At 36.6% G+C, this 16,892-nt stretch overlaps 1 protein-coding gene across 8 annotated transcripts in view; it reads left to right on the top strand.

The window, feature by feature from the left end:
* The window catches only part of RYR2 (ryanodine receptor 2), an 805,689-nt gene that overhangs the window by 519,081 nt on the left and 269,716 nt on the right, over nucleotides 1–16,892 (top strand). For all 8 annotated transcript variants that reach the window (XM_033200167.1, XM_033200166.1, XM_033200162.1 and 5 more), the window contains exons 26-27: nucleotides 8,443–8,602; nucleotides 10,531–10,678. In XM_033200167.1, coding sequence (XP_033056058.1) covers nucleotides 8,443–8,602; nucleotides 10,531–10,678 — 308 coding nt within the window. The remainder of the gene's footprint in view (nucleotides 1–8,442; nucleotides 8,603–10,530; nucleotides 10,679–16,892) is intronic.

Raw genomic sequence — 16,892 nt, 5'->3', positions numbered from 1 at the left:
GCAGTATCATAGCATAATAACCTTTTCATAGTCCAGAAGATTTCTACTGCTGTCTCCTTTGCATATATTTTAGAGACATTTTGATAATTGGTCAAGTTCAATATATCAGTTGGAATTAAATGCTATATTCCCTATTAAAAATAACCAATTTTTGTACTGTGTAGCCAATGGAGCTGGAAGTCATTATCCTCAGTAAACTAACGCAGTAACAGAAAACCAAACACTGCATGTTCTCACTTATAAGTGGGAGCTGAACAATGAGAACATATGGACACAGGGAGGGGAACATCACACACTGGGGCCTGTAGGGAGTGGGGCACAGGGAGGGAGAGCATTAGGAAAAAGAGCTAATGCATGCTGGGCTTAATAGTTGATGGGTTGACAGGTACAGCAAACCACTAGGGCACTTATTTACCTATGTAACCTGTACATCCTGCACACGTACCTGGAACTTCATAAAAATAATTTTTTTTAAATAGCCAATTTTTATGTACATCTTGCACATGTACCTCAGAACTTAAAAATAAAAACATTTAAAAAGGGTCGATTTCTGATATATAATAGACATCATTTAACTGAAAATTCTTAAGAAATTTTGAAGAATGGATGATTCATTGTAGTTTTTTCTTTCCTTGTGTGCCTCTTTTCTCCTTCCTCTCAACCAAGCAGTGAAGACCACAACACATTATCATCTATTCTTAATTTCACACATCTTCCCTCATTTATTGTAGCTAAACTCTTGACACTCTGCATAGTTTGATGAGCCAGAGTGAAATTATTATAGCTATAAAGAAATAAGCAACTGAAAAACAATCCACTCACTCCAAGAGCTTGTGGTCCTCACTATCTCATAGGCCTGAGTGTTTGAGATTGTTCAAAAAGCTGGAGATTTAAATGAAAATAAAATCCTGTCTGAATATGAATGGCATTTATTTAAACTTCCATTTAGCACTTATCTGTCATGAAATCAACACAAGACACAGTAAGTCAAAGGCTGCTTGAGTGTTTAAAAGCATATTAGGGCTGTGCGCGGTGGCTCATGCCTGTAATCCCAGCACTTTGGGAGGCCGAGGCGGTCAGATCACCTGAGGTCAGGGCTTCGAGACCAGCCTGGCCAACATGGTGAAACTCCATTTCTACTAAAAATACAAAATTTAACCAGATGTGGTGGCAGGTACCTGTAATCCCAGCTACTTGGGAGGCTGAGGTGGGAGAATCACTTGAGCCTGGCAGGCAGAGGTTGCAGTGAGCTGAGATCGCATCATTGCACTCCAGCCTGGGCAACAAAGGTGAAACTCTGTCTCAAAATATATATATATATATTTTAAAAAGCATATTAGGATCATCTGAGAGGTTTCTAAAACTACTGCTAGGTTTTCTGCTCTTCCCAACATGCCATTACCCCCAGTGATGTGAAGCTACTACATGTGACAGGAAACTGTATGATAGCTCTCAGGCACAGTAGGGTAGATAAAAGGCTGAGAATGATATGCTTGATGCACACACACACACACACACACACACTTAAAATGACTTTCTGAAATGAACCCATTAGATACTGAATGTGTACCCATATGTATACTGTTTATATAGACACAAGCACGTGCCCAAAATTCAGTTTTGTAAATATTTACCTAAGTGAAAAATGGTTTAGAAACACAGTTGGATTTTTCTGTAAAGATGAGGCACTGTAATTATGAAGAAAAGAAAAACCCTTAGATACTCTTTATGTGTGTAGTGGGTACATTTCACAGACCAGAAATTTAAAAATGTACCAGTGTGCCGTGTTCTTCATTTTCTCTGATTGGGCTTAATTTAGAATTTAAATCCAATGAGCCTTGTAGCCAGAATGCAGCCTGACAGTGTTAAATTAATTCTAGTTTGTTTAGGGCAAACGTAATTATATCAATATTTTCTCTGTCTAGTCTCACCTTTAGGTCTTGATTCCAATGTCATCTTCTCAAGTGGCCTCCCTCAACTTCTTTAAAATTGTACTCTATTTAAAAACGTACTTCTTCCTATCCCCCTTTCCTACTTTATTTTTCTTCATAGTATTTACATCTTCTAACATACTATGATATTTTACTTCCTTTGATTTACTACTTGATTCTTCATTGAAACATATTTCTATAAAGATATACATTTTTGTCTACACTTATTTATTTATTTATCTTGAGACAGAGTTTCGCTCTTGTTGCCCAGGCTGGAGTGCAATGGCACCATCTCTGCTCACCCCAACCTCCGCCTCCCGGGTTCAAGTGATTCTCCTGCCTCAGCCTCCTGAGTAGCTGGGACTACAGGCATGCACCACCACACCTGGCTCATTTTGTATTTTTAGTAGAGATGGGATTTCTCCGTGTTGGTCAGGCTGGTCTCAAACTCCCGACCTCAGGTGATCCACCCGCCTCGGCCTCCCATTTAATATTAGTTCCTAGAATAGCACCTGAAAGCATTTTACTGTTGAATGAATATTTGACGGTGAAATTGAACACGAGATTTATGCCCCTCTTATTACCAGGCTGCTTATGTTCTGGGCACTCAGCTGATAGGGAGGTGTCATTCAATCCTTGGCCATTCTCATCTGAGTTTGCTGCCTTCGACTGAATTGTCTTCATTCGTCTCTGCTGGTGTTTTACGGGATGTGTGTGTTCTACACTTTTTTGGTATTGGGTTCACATTGGGTGCCCTCCTCCTCTCTGTGAGTCACTGTTCCTTCTTGTGCCTCATCCAGGCCTCTCTAGGAGTGCTAGAAACCTAAGAATGCTCTCTCTGGCTGCTTGGAGATTGCAGCCTATTGGTGGAGGGAGAAGGAAGGGTTGTCACAGCCCCATCAGCCTAGAATTAGTTTGTCACCATATCTGTACTATTCATGGGTTTGGATCTGTGAAATTATGAGACCCTGCCATTCGGCTGAGTACAATCTGGGAAGCAAAATAGAAGTTCACTTTGGCTCTGCGATCTGTCTGGTCCTCACTTGGGCAGAAGGGTGGGGAGAACTTGCCTCCCCTGACTCTCCTCTCCTCTAGGCTCTGGAATTTTCAGCCTATCTTACACTGGAGGCCCTGGGTTCTTTATCTGTTCTTTTCTGTCCTAAAGCATAAGGGCTTTGTTCCTTTGGTATTCAAAAGCAGAGATTTTAATATCCCAAGGCCCTGCTATAAAGATCTTTGTCTGCATTGAATGTTCAAAGACGTTTTAAAATCCAAAAGCCAAGTATAGCTTTTTTTTCCCTCTCTCTCTCTCTTGAAATGCCTCCTTCTTGAGAGCAGTGGATACTTCATGGTCTTGTTTCAAAAGGGCTGAGGAGTGGAGGAAGCCCTTCAAGTAAAAAGGAGTTTGGGGTTGGTGGAGTAGGGCACATCTTCATATTACACGTTTTTATTTAAAAACAAACAAAAAAAGTAAAAAAGTAGAAGAAATATAACCCTTGTTTTCTCCCTTCTGATTTCTACATAGAAATTAATCTTTCTGTATTTGTTTTCTGGAGAATGATTCTGAATATTCTCCATACGTTTTCTGTGAAAATGTCAGCCTAGCATTCATTTCTAGTAGGTGTGCTTTCAGCAAAACTTGCTCTTAATGTCTCTGGTGTGCAGTCATCTGAGATTTCCCATTTGTTCCAAGGTACTTGGAGGACTGATTTGGCTTTGAAATTTACAGCTAACGCTCCCTGAACTTGGCTGTAGCCTTTATATGTTTACCGTACATCTTTCACAATATAATGATTTCCACGCTTCATTTAACTTGATTCATTTTAAACAAGTAAGCTTGGGAGGTGGGGGTGGCTTAAAAAAAAAAGATTGGTGTTTACTGTTTTTGGTATTCTGCCTTGTTTTTGTTAAATCACTTTAATTGGCCCTTTAATTATATTACACTGAGCCCTCGTTTCAAAGGCTCATCTGGAATACCTGCTTAGGAAAAATGTGGGTCAGATGGGAATGAAGCACAAAACTGAGCTGCAACTTAACATGACAATTCCTCAGTGCAGCCAAACACTGTCAATTTTTTGTTTATATCTTTGGTGATTTGATGCAAATAGAATCGACAGTTGGCCGGGATCTCTGTTGTTTTGTTTTGTTTTCAGAGGTATTTTAAAAAAAATTTTGCTATCAGGAAAGTGAAACCTAAACTGTTAGGTATTTTATTACTCTCAATGTCATTGTTTTATTCTTTTTTATTTTATTAAAGTATGTAGTTGCCAAAATAAAAGAGGTAATGACTATAAAAGTATTTTGATACTTTGTAAAGTGAGCATATTAAATCATTTGTTTAACTTCATATATATTCCTCATAAGCTAATTTTATAGGATGATTGATGGCACAGAAAACGTGCATGGTAAAGAAAGGAGGTAAAAGCTATGTATACCTATTAAACAAATAAATTGGAGGAGAAAAAAATCTGTTGGCTGATTATGGCAGAAGTTTCTCATGATGTTTGAGAAAGTAAAAGGTAATACAGAGACATCTTAATATGAGCAATGTTTTTTGTATTAATATAATAATAATTTGACTTTTTCCCATTTTAATGGCTATAAAATTTTACTTTCTAAGAGTCGTTTTAGTATTTTTTTATTTACTTTAACTTTTTAGAAATCAATCTGAAATTTTACTTGAAACTATTCAGCTTCTGATTCATGTGAATTACATTTGATTCAAAAGCTTTGTTTATTTTTAACCACAAAAAGGTAATAATTCAGATTAGCAGTTGGTTGTCCTTTGTGTACCTAATTAAATTGTATTAATAAGGTGAAATGAACATTGTTTGTCAAAGTACACTTATTTACTTTTAAATATATCTCATTTTGATAGAACGATTTGATTCTTAGTTTCTTTGTCAGAATGTACTACACACAGAAAAATGGTTTTGTAAATTATTGCTGTTACCATTAATTCATATTGGTGAAACATTCATGATATCAATAGTTTTATCCATTATAGTTGACTCAAGTCCATGAGTTTCATAGATATTCATATTTATTTTTACTGTACAAATGATTTGTTGTTCAAAAGAGGTGGAAATAAAAAGGTTAGGGTGAAGTGAGAGTTTGTAACTGTAATTTGGATGGGGTTATTAGCCATTAAAAAAACAATTCTAAGCTTCAAATCCTTTTTTGTACAAGGGTATAGAGAAAAGAAAGTAAAATAAGTTATAGTTTACCTCTGAAAATGAATGTGAACAAATTGTCGGACTACTTCAACAGATGCAAATGCATCTCCGTAAGTTTTCATTGAGATCACAGATTAAAGCAATTCTAGAAGAAATCTGCATGGGAAGAAAAAAAATAGAAAATAAAGAGGAATGATTATGTCAGTATTATCCAGCCTCACACATTAGTAGAACTTGTCTATGAGTTTTTATGGGGGAGGACCTCCTTCTCACCTTCCACCTTTCAAAAGTAGTTCCTCGTTCCATGAGATATTTCTAGAAAGTCTACCATTAAAAGTTGGTTTCCAGAAAGTATCACTCCTCTTTGGAAATGCGTGTATCCCTCATGAGGGTAGCAATGGTTCCAGTCAATGATTCACAGGTGGATATCGAAACTTCAACATCTGTATGGCCTCTGTGACTGCTGGATGGGATCAAAGCTGTTAGAAAGTGAAAGAAGATTGTGTGCTGGCTTGTGCTGGGTGACCATGGGCCAGTTGTGGGTAGTGAGAAGTAGTTGTGGGGAGGTAAGGAAGTACAGAAAACTAGGCTCTTCATCATGTACCCTGAGGCTGCCTCCAGTAAACTGTTGAACTTGAAAACTAGACTTTGCTAGCTTGATTACCTGTTGGTGCATTTGAAATGTATTGGGAGCTTTTTCTTGAAAAATAAAAAAAAAAATACTTTCCAGGTCAGGAGTGGTGGCTCATGCCTGTAATCCCAGCAGTTTGGGAGGCTGAGGCAGGAAGATTGCTTGAGGCCAGGGTTTGAAGACCAGCCTGGGCAACAAAGAGAGACCTTGCCTCAAAAAATAACAAAAATAAAAATCAAAAACATAAATATATAATATGCAAAATATATATATTAATGTTTTGGGTTTTTAAATTTTAATTACATATAAATGTATCTATATATATTCTAAAATAAAAGAAAATACTTTCCAAATAAGAACTTGTATCTTCAGCTGTGATTACAGTTTATAGATTCGCCCATTTAAATGTCAGAAATCTGTCAAATACCATGATTTATATGAGTTGTTAAAAAAAAATTCCCACATGGCTTCTTTATTAAAAAACAAAAACTACGGTTAATTGCCCATACAACAGTTTTTATTTAGAATGGAACAAAATTTAATGTCCATAAATTTAACTTATGAATGTAAATTGAAAGACATAGACCAGTAATTTGTCCTCATTGTTATAATCTACTGAAAACAAAACATTTGTAAAGCTTTTGTCTACAGAAAAATTACTTTTTTTTGTCTATAGACAAATTACTTTTTTTTTTTTTTGAGACAGAGTCTTGCCTTGTCACCCAGGCAAGAGTGCAGTGGCACAATCTCAGCTCACTGCAACCTCCACTTTCCATGTTCAAGCGATTCTTGTGCCTCAGCCTCCCAAGTAGCTGAGATTACAGGTGTGCACCACCACGCCCAGCTAATTTTTTTGTGTTTTTTAGTAGAGATGAGATTTTGCCATATTGGCCAAGCTGGTCTTGAACTCCTGGCCCTAAGCGATCCACCTGTCTTGGCCTCCCAAACTGCTGGGATTACAGGAGTGAGCTACCGCACCTGCCTACAGATAAATTACTTATAATATATGGGATGTATTATAGTAAAATAGAAGTAATTAAGCTAAAGCCAACTGTATTCAACCTTAAAAAAAGTTATTTATTTCTGTAATATATCGATTCATTAAACAAATTTTTACTGAATGCCTACCATGTGTTGGTCACTATTCTAGGTGCTGGGGGGTCACTGTGAATAAAATGGACGAACTCCCTGCTTTCAAGGAGCTTGCCTTGTAACGATGCCAGTCATGGCCCAGAGTAGTAGTTTATTTTTAAGATAATTTGTAGTTTATTTTCAAAAGCATTTATTTATTTATTTATTGTGAGATGGAGTCTTGCTCTGTCACCCAGACTGGAGAGCAGTGGCGTGATCTCTGCTCACTGCAGTCTCTGCCTCTTGGGTTTAAGTGATTCTCCTGCCTCAGCCTCTCAAATAGCTGGGATTACAGGCACCTGCCACCAAGCCTGGCTAACCTTTGTATTTTTAGTAGAGACTGGGTTTCACCGTGTTGGCCAGGCTGGTCTCGAACTCCTGGCCTCATATGATCTACCCACATTGGCCTCCCAAAGTGCTGGGATTACAGTCGTGAGCCAGCGTGCCCAGCCTTTTCTCACATTTATTTTTAAGAGCCTTTTCTCACGTTTTAATAATTCATTTTGTAACTTAGCATAATTACCTAGTGAATGTTCTTGAGTTGAAAATGCATTTACGTTTATGTTAATTTGGTAAATAAAATTAATTATTTCAACAACTATATATGAAAAGGCTGTTATCTGCTGGGAACTGTTTTAAGGATAATGGCAGTTAGAAAAATGAATCAGAAACAGATCCTGACCTCAAGGTATAGTCAATAATGGGGAATACAACGACAGAAGAACGGAAGAAAAGCAGTTATAAAATAGGCTTTGTGCCAATCTCAGTAGCTAAATAGAATGAAACACTGTGTTTCTGTGTGGAGCAGGGCAGTACTATGGCCCTTATATGTGTGGGTTGAAAAGTTAATATTTTCAACTTTGTATTTCTTCCAACAATTAAAACTTGTACCTGTTTTATTATAATAGCACCTTCTCTCTCCAGCCTAGAACATAGAAGCAGTCCCTGCTAAGAGATCCTTGAACTCTAGGGAAATAAAATGCAATCAGATTTTAGATGGTTATGTAGCTGAGATTTTCTTTACTTTCTAGTCTCTATCTTATTTAAAGGCTTCCTAAAGAATGTAGCTAGGAATGGCAATAAGGAAATAAATTACAAATGCATTTAAATTTCCCTGTAGAATAAGAAATAGATCGTATCTGAAGGATACTCTGATTTATGAAAAAAAATCACATTAATCTAACATTTAACAGTTGAAGAAAAATGAGGACTTCACAGGAAATCTCTAAAATATTTCAATAAATAACCAATATTTTGATTTAGACTATACAAAAGCTTCAGCTATTAGGAACACAAACAATGGCAGGTCCTTTTCATCTTTGAGAGACAGGTAAGTTGTCTCATTTCTGTCTTATTGGCGTAAAAACGAAAACGCAAAGAGTATGTGGCTTTTCCTTCTGATCAGTTATTAGCTAAAGTGAAAGGAACCTAGGCTTGCTGTCTGGTACTTCACCAGTGGTTACCACTGTGGTTTATGGAACAACAGCAATGAGGCAGGGCCAGAAAATGATGTTTACAGGGATATTTATGAAAAGGCCAATTATATACAAATGTCTTTGTCTCTGATTTGTAGTTACCAGCTGACGAGTGGATACAAGCCCGCCCCTATGGACCTAAGCTTTATCAAACTCACCCCGTCTCAAGAAGCAATGGTGGACAAGTTAGCAGAAAATGCGCACAATGTGTGGGCGCGGGATCGAATCCGGCAGGGCTGGACTTACGGCATCCAGCAGGTACGTGGGAATGAGTTCCACGGCATTTGGTCTGAGACTTACTTAAGTGGGAATTAGCATAATTTGTAACAGGAAGGATTAAATAGTGACTATTTAAAAACTTGTATCATATAGATCACACACAGTGCACATTTGGACTGAAACACCTGTTTAGTGCTAGACTGAAGAACTTACAGGAGGTTAGCTCTGGCTGTAATCGTGAACACGTGTGAGGCACACGATGAATAATATAATACTACATTGGTGATTTATAATATGGTTTTTTGGTATTTCTCTCTCTGAGACTGTGTTTTAGGAGAAACTTCTGAAATGTAAGAACATTGGGATAAAATGATAATAAAATGGGTGCACCATTCCTTATTCATAACCCCTGGGGCCACATACATTTCAGAATTCAGTCTTTGTATTTGGTTTTCAGAATGGTGATTTGAGGATATATTACATGTATATACATAACAACCTTGGCAGGGCAGCTGACTTCAAATTGCAATTCATTCTGCACAAGGGAGGCACGGTCATACCAAGAGGGGTAAAGACTATAAACAGCCTCGCATCAGTTCCGGTTTCACCACTGAGTTACTGTTGCAGATCATTTTGCTCCAGGCATCAGGTATTTGGGCATTAAGGTATTCAGGATTAGGTATTCAGTACTAATTTGCCTGAAAGAGGAAAGGAAGAAAAGACAAGACAAAACAGTATTTCTGCCTGGGCGTGGTAGTTCACACTTGTAATCCCAGCACTTTGGGAGGCTAAGGTGGGAGGACTGCTTGAGCCTGGGAGTTTGAGACTAGCCTGGGCAACATAGTGAGAGACTGTCTGTAAGAAAAATTAAAAAATTAGCTGGGCATGGCGCACATGCCTGTAGTCCCGGTTACTCAGGGGGCTAAAGTGGGAGGATTGCTTGAGCCCAGGAGGTTGAGGCTGCAGTGAGACTCTTTTTCCAAATAATAACAACACAACAACACAACAACACAACAACACCACCACAATATTTATTCTCTGGTTTACCAGAACAACCCCTGTCTGATTCCATAGCTTTTTTTTTTTAACCCTTGCGAGGTGTGGTGGGAATATCCACAGCCTCCCAATGCCTGTTTACATTAAAGTGTTGAGAATTGATTATACTTCTTGAAATGTGGAAACTTGAGCAAATACTGCAACTGGTCTCAGGGAGTGAATGGAAAGAAGTAACTTCCAAAGTGGCATTGCCCTACACACTTGTAGGAGTTGATGCATCTCCCCCATCGCATGGAATTGAGTTCTGTACTCTAATATTAAGCATCCTTTTGCCAAGATAGTAAGATAGCTTGCGCTCTCTCTCTCTGTGTGTCAACAGATTTTAACCACAGTTTAACATTGGAGCCTCTTTTACAATAGACAAGTTATGAGTTTTATAGTCATTTTAGTGCCCCTGGCATTGCTGGGTTTCACTGGTTGATGGATTCAACCCAATGCATATTTTTCAATTGGGGGGATCCATAACACACTGGAATTTTTCTGAAGAAGGGAAAGCAGCCTTAAGTGCTTCACTGACTGAAAACCATGGAGCGGGGGACCAGTACTAATTTGGCTCTTCTTGGAATAAAACCCTGTCCATGAACTGTACTTGGAAATTGGGTGTTCTCTACTATTGTCCTTTGCCATGTGAACGTGGCAGATGGAAGTGGTTAGAGACCACTGAAGCTGTTTTTTGTTATTGTTGTTTTTCCTCCTCATGGAGAGGGCCTGCTTTCCATACATGTGCTTATTCATTTGATTGAATCTTTTATATTGATAGTGTTTTGGTAACTTTGCAGCCTGGGAAAAGGCAGGGATTGTGGAAGGGTCAGGTTTTCTCATGGAATTTTAAGTTTGATGTATTTGGTAGCTATTTATTTTTGAAAGCCCTTGGTATTGCTTACACATCTGCACCCTATTTTTCCCTGCAGGACGTAAAGAACAGAAGAAATCCTCGCCTTGTTCCCTACACTCTTCTGGATGACCGAACCAAGAAATCCAACAAGGACAGCCTCCGCGAGGCTGTGCGCACGCTGCTGGGGTATGGTTACAACTTGGAAGCACCAGATCAAGATCATGGTATTTTGGTTTTACTTTCCTCCTCTTCGGTTGCAAGATCATGTAGTAGTTCTTTAAAGCCAAATAAATGAATAAAAGGGGGAGTATTAAACAAGGTCCTCTAGTCTAGGTGTGGAATTTCATTCAAGTGGATTTTCTTCCCTGAAAAACATCTGAGGGATTAGACCCATCTCTCAGTGGGGTGGCTCAGGATGCTGATGATTCTGTGGGCGGAGAAAATGGGCCTGTCTTCCTCAAGTGTCTGAGATCAATAGGTACTTCCCTGATTATGATACTGGACTCCTCCCCTAGCCTACCAGCCCTCCTCCAGAATAGCTGATTTTTGCTGATTTGGGGAATAAGCCTGTAGTGGAGTCTAGTGTTTTACAAAATTCTACCTTCATCATTTACACACACATGTACAGGCAACATTGAATTAATTAATGTGATCTTTTGCTTTAAGGGAAACACATTACAGTAGGTACTCAATAACTATGTGTTGAACACAATGGATTTTTAAAGGTTCTGCAAAGAATACATTTTCCTTAAATAATACCTTTGAAGAATGTAGTTTAGGCCGGGCGCGGTGACTCATGCCCCTAATCCCAGAACTTTGGGAGGCCGAGGCAGGCAGATCACGAGATCAGGAGATCGAAATCATCCTGGCTAACACAGTGAAACCATCTCTACTAAAAAAATGCAAAAAAGAAAAAAAAAAAAGAAAAAAAAATTAGCGGGCATGGTGGTGGGCGCCTATAGTCCCAGCTACTGGGGAGGCTGAGGCAGGAGAATGGCATGAACCCGGGAGGCGGAGCTTGCAGTGAGCCTATATCGCGCCACCGCACTCCAGCCTGGGCGACAGAGCGAGACTCCGTCTCAAAAAAAAAAAAAAAAAGAAAAAAGAAAAACAAAACAATGTAGTTTAGATAGAATGATCCACTCTTTAATCCTTTGCTCCTGCAGTTTGAGTTAATTTAATACCCATTTTCAAAAAATTAACAAAAAGGAAATGAGGGTTGTGTACTTCATCATAGTGCCTATAATTTTTGATGGAAAGTTTTAAAAATGTATTCCAAATGTATTCTAGTGGCTCATATTTTCAGTGCATTACCTGTACATAAAAGTGGATCTTAAATAATAATGGCAGTTAATATTTATATATTAGCTATATAAGTGTTTCTAAGACTTTTACAATTGTTATTTAATCCTCACAGTAACTCTTATGAGGGTGATACTTGTATTATGCTCATTTTACAGATAAGGAACCTCAGATTCAGGGACTTCTGTGTCTTCCCATTTAAAATGGCAGATGTAGGATCCTAATCATAGGCATCCTGACATATTTTAGTCCTTTGAATTGAGCAAATACATGCTTAACATCTTGACAGATCTTATCAGTTACTGGACTCTTACATTGGCTGCGAATTATATGACATATCCACTTGTTAACAATAATAATAATATCCATAATGCTAACATCATATCTATCTTGAGGTTAGCTTTAAAACAACAGAGATATGGTACACTCATTATGAATCAGATGCTGTTAGGTGTGCAAAATACCAAGAAGATTCCTGTGTCAAAGAGTATATAGTCCATGTAACCACTGGGAAGAAAGTAAACAATAAAAGGCGTGTAAGGCAAAAATTGGCAATCAGAAAGATTTCTATAGTTCTCTGATATAGAATACACCCTGAAAGTTATTGGTTCTAAATAATTTTGTTTTTAAATTGAAATAGAACTTATATACAATAAAATGTACACATCTAAAGTGTTCAGTTTGGTAAATTTTGTCAGTTGTAGAAACAAAAGGAACCACTACCAAAAACACCTCCAATATTTTCTTCATTCCAGAAAGTTTCATTGTGTTCCCAACAAAGTAACCACTTTGTAAGTTCTATCATTACAGATTAATTTATAGCAAATAGAAATGTAACCTATAAAAGTAGATGTTATAATTATAATCACTCTAGCATGTATTTTTTATATCTAGTTTCTTTTGTTCCACATAATGCTTTTATGATCTTGCATGTTTCATGTATATCACAAAATCTGTTGCTCAGTGGCATTCCTTAATAGTAATAATTTACCATTTGTTTATCCATTCTCCTATAGATGATTTGAGTTGTTTCCAATTGTAGGTGATTATGAATAAGGCTGCTATGAATATTCATATACAAATCTTGGTATATAATTAATCTTTCATTTCTCTTAGGCTAAATACCTAAGAGTATAATTGCTGAGGCATTTTTTTCTAATTTGTGTTGGCCTTTTTACTGAATTGCATTTTTAAAAGTGTATTTTGGATAGAAGAACCATGCCAGGTATGGAAAGATTTTCTTCCATTTGTAGGTTGCTTTTTCATTTTCTTAATGAGGTCTTTCAAAGAGCAGGCATTCTTAATTTGAAGTCCATTTATGATTTCTTTTCCTTTACAGTTGGGGTTTTTATGTCCTAGGACATCTTTGCCTATGCATAAACAAAAATATTTTCTCTTATGTTTCCTCCCAGAGTTGTATTGTGTTAGCTTTTACTTGCAGGTCTGTGATCTAAAGTGAGTTAGCTTTTGTGTATGAGGTAAGGTTAAGATCAAGGTTCATTTTTTGTACAGAAGAATATCCAGCTGTCCCAGCACCATTTGTTGGAACAATTATTCTTAGCAAATTAAATTACCTTGGCATCTTAGTCAAAAGCTATTGAACAGATAAGTCAGTCTATTTCTGGACTGTATATTCTGTTCCATTGATCTGTATGTCTGTCCTTAAGCTAATATTCCATTGTCTTCATTTTTATCACATAATAAATCTTAAAATCAGGTAAGGAAAGTCTTCCAACTTCTTTCATCTTTTATAAAGGATTTTTTAGTCTTCTTTTGCATTTCTATATACATTTAGATTCAACTTGTTAATTTAATTTGGATGGGATTACAGTTGAATTCATAGGTTGGTTTCGGAAGAATTGATATTTTAGCCATATTTAGTCAACTGATTCATGAACATGGTACATTTGTCCATTTATTTTCATCCTCTTTAGTTTCTCTTAGCATTGCTTTGCAGTTTTCAGAGTAGAGGTCTTATACATTGTTAGATTTATCTGATGTTTTTGATAATATTACATGAAATTTGTTTAAAGTTTATGTCATTTCCCAAATGTACATGAATATGAGATATATAATTGATATTTGCATATTGACCTTATATCCTGTGATTTGGATAAATTTATATGTCAGTTCTATTTTTTGTGCGTGTGTGTGAATTCAGTGGGATTTTCTATATACGTAATCATGAGGTCTGCAAAAACTAAACCTCACTTTTTCTTTTACGATTGTTATAGCTTTTTTGCTTCTTGATTTATTGAACAGGTAAAGAATTCAGAACACTGTTGAATAGAAATGGTAAGAGAGTTGATTCTGCCTTATGGGGGAAAGTTGTGATGTTTCACCATTAAGTATGATGTTAAGCGTAGCTTTTTATAGATATCCTTTATCACATTGAAGAGATTCCCTTCTATTCTTCATTTGTGGGTGATTTTATCATAAATAGGGTCTTGAATTTTGTCAAGTGCTTTTTTCCCCATTTATTGAACAGATTATGTATTTTTCTCCTTTATTCTGTGGATATCATGACTATCAAGTGATTTTCAAATGTTAAACCAGTTTTCTATTTCTAGGATAACTCTCCTCAGTCATGGTGCATTGTCCTTTTTTACACAGAGCTGTATTCTATTTGTTAACATTTTGCTTAGGACTTTTGTAGCTAAGTTTATGGACAATACACTGCTGTATAATTTTTTTCTTATAATATCTTTGTTAGATTTTGATATCGATGTAAAGATAGCTTCCTAAGTAGGAAAGTTTCTCTCCTGTTTTCTGAAAGAATTTGTGTTAATTCTATATTATTTCTTTTTCAAATATTTGATAGAATTTATCATCGAAAGCATGAGCCTAGAGTTTTATCCTATAGGAAAGTATTTTATTATGAATTCAATGTATTTAATACCTTGAGAGCTATTTAGATTTTCTATTTATTCCTGTGTCAGTTTTGATAAATTATGTTTTTCAGTAAATTAGTTCATTTAATTTAGGTTGCCATATATAGGCATAAAATTGCACTAATGTGCTCTTATTATTCTTTTAGTGTCTGTAGGATCTTTAATGATATCCCCCTTTTCATTCCTGATGTTGATAGTTGACGTTTTCTCTCTTTTCATCGTGAGCACTCTTCTAAGGGATGAATTTATTTTATCAATCTTTTCAAAGGTTAATTGATCTAAATGTATTTTTGTTTTGGTTAAAATTTCAGACACGTATTTGTTTCTCCATATGACCAATCATGGATTATTATGAGTGATCTGCAGTGGTTATGTGTGACTACATCTTACGTTACCTTAGGAGCGCACAGCATTGTTGAGTAGGACTATGGCATCCTATGGAGAATGTCAATGTTCATTCACAGTGTCAAGAGATCCTGGTTTCACAGCTTTGAAATGACCTATGAAATGTACTTTCTAATGAACAAATGTATATATCAGGCATACAAATATTCACTAACATTGCCTTGTGATGATATAGATTTTCCAATAGTGTTTTTGCATACTTTCAGATATTTGACTCAACCACTCTCTTTAGGCAAAAGAAGGGTGTAATAATCAAAGAGTTCTTGAGCTTCCCTCTAACTTTATAAATCTTTAACATTGTGCATCCATGGAGGATGTAGGTAGCAGTGATGACAGTCAATATATTTTTAGATTGGAAAGATACTTATAATGATAATGATAAAATTTGGGGGAAAAAACTCACCCATGGTTTTATAGTCTGACACATGAACCATTTGATTTCCCCAGGTTTTCGTTACTTTACACATGAATATTTATATTTTTGGCATCAATAGTCTTAATAGGGACACAATTACCCGTTTTCCTTCCGCTGCCCCACTCTGCTTAATATCAAGCATTTTGAAAGTTATTTACTCTACATTTAGAAGGAACTCTCACATTGCTTTCCTGATACTCATTGAAAATTACAAAGAGAGAATGCCTAAGTCTGGTTGACTTAATTCTAAACTTATAGATAATAACTTAAGATAATAATAAATATCTAAATTTATAGATAATAACTAAAAATAAGGGAAAACACTACAGCTCAGGGAAATTATAACCTTGAGTCTTCAAGGAAAGAGTTAATTATGGTCAGTGTCCAAGAAAAGGAGTACATTTTCCCCTGTACATAGAAATATGCATTACAATGCCAAACAGAAAAAAATCAATGATTGTTATATTTTAAAGATATTGTCACTTAAAGGCATAAACTGTATTCAGTGACACATGACACATTTGCTTTTAGAGATAACTTTACTCCTGAATGATGCCAGATAAGTAAAATGTTGAGACGTTATTCTGATGACATATAGTGTTTTATACTATTTGTAGCTACTACAGATTAATAATTTCATCTTCCTAACATCATTGTGGACAACATAAGCTACCTTATGGGTACCTCCTTTCTTCTGAATTGTGTGAATTTTAAGAAGAAAGAAAAGGAGCTTATATTTATAAAATGTATGCTGCACTTCATTTTACTTCCATATTTGCAATTCTTCTCATTTCCATTTTAAAAATTTTATTATTATTATTATTTGAGACACAGTCTCACTCTGTCTCCCAGGCTAGAGTGCAGTGGCGCAATCTCAGCTCACTGCAACCTCCGCCTCCCCGGTTCAGGTGATTTTCCCTGCCTTAGCCTCCCGAGTAGCTGGGACTACATGCGCTTGCAACCATGTCCGGCTAATTTTTTTTTTTTTTTTTTTTTTTAGTAGAGGCGGGGTTTCACAATATTGGCCAGGCTGGTCTTGAACTCCTACGTTGTGATCCTCCCTCCTTGGCCTCCCAAAGTGCTGGGATTATAGGCGTGAGCCACCGCGCCTGGCCACTCTATTTTAATACATAGATATGGAACATCTGCTGTGCCTACTTCTGGGAATTCAAAGGTGAATAAGAGTTTTTGTCTTATGTAGCTCTCAGTGTAGACAGGGAAAGTAGACTAAATTGCCACCACTACCATACAATGTAAGTGTTAAGCCCAAGAGTCATCATACAGGGGGTTTAACTCAGCTTGGTGATATGAGGGAAATCTTTAAAGAGGAGGTATATTAGTTATCTATTTCTATACAGCAAACTACTCCTTTCCCTCCCACCAAAACAAAACAAAACAAACAAACAAACAAACAAAAAACACCTC

This window comes from Trachypithecus francoisi, unplaced genomic scaffold, assembly GCF_009764315.1.
Source record: "Trachypithecus francoisi isolate TF-2019V2 unplaced genomic scaffold, Tfra_2.0 Lachesis_group5, whole genome shotgun sequence".
NCBI classification, from domain to species: domain Eukaryota; kingdom Metazoa; phylum Chordata; class Mammalia; order Primates; family Cercopithecidae; genus Trachypithecus; species Trachypithecus francoisi.
The sequence above is the reverse complement of the archived record's forward strand: the minus strand, read 5'-3'. Positions and strand labels throughout refer to the sequence as shown.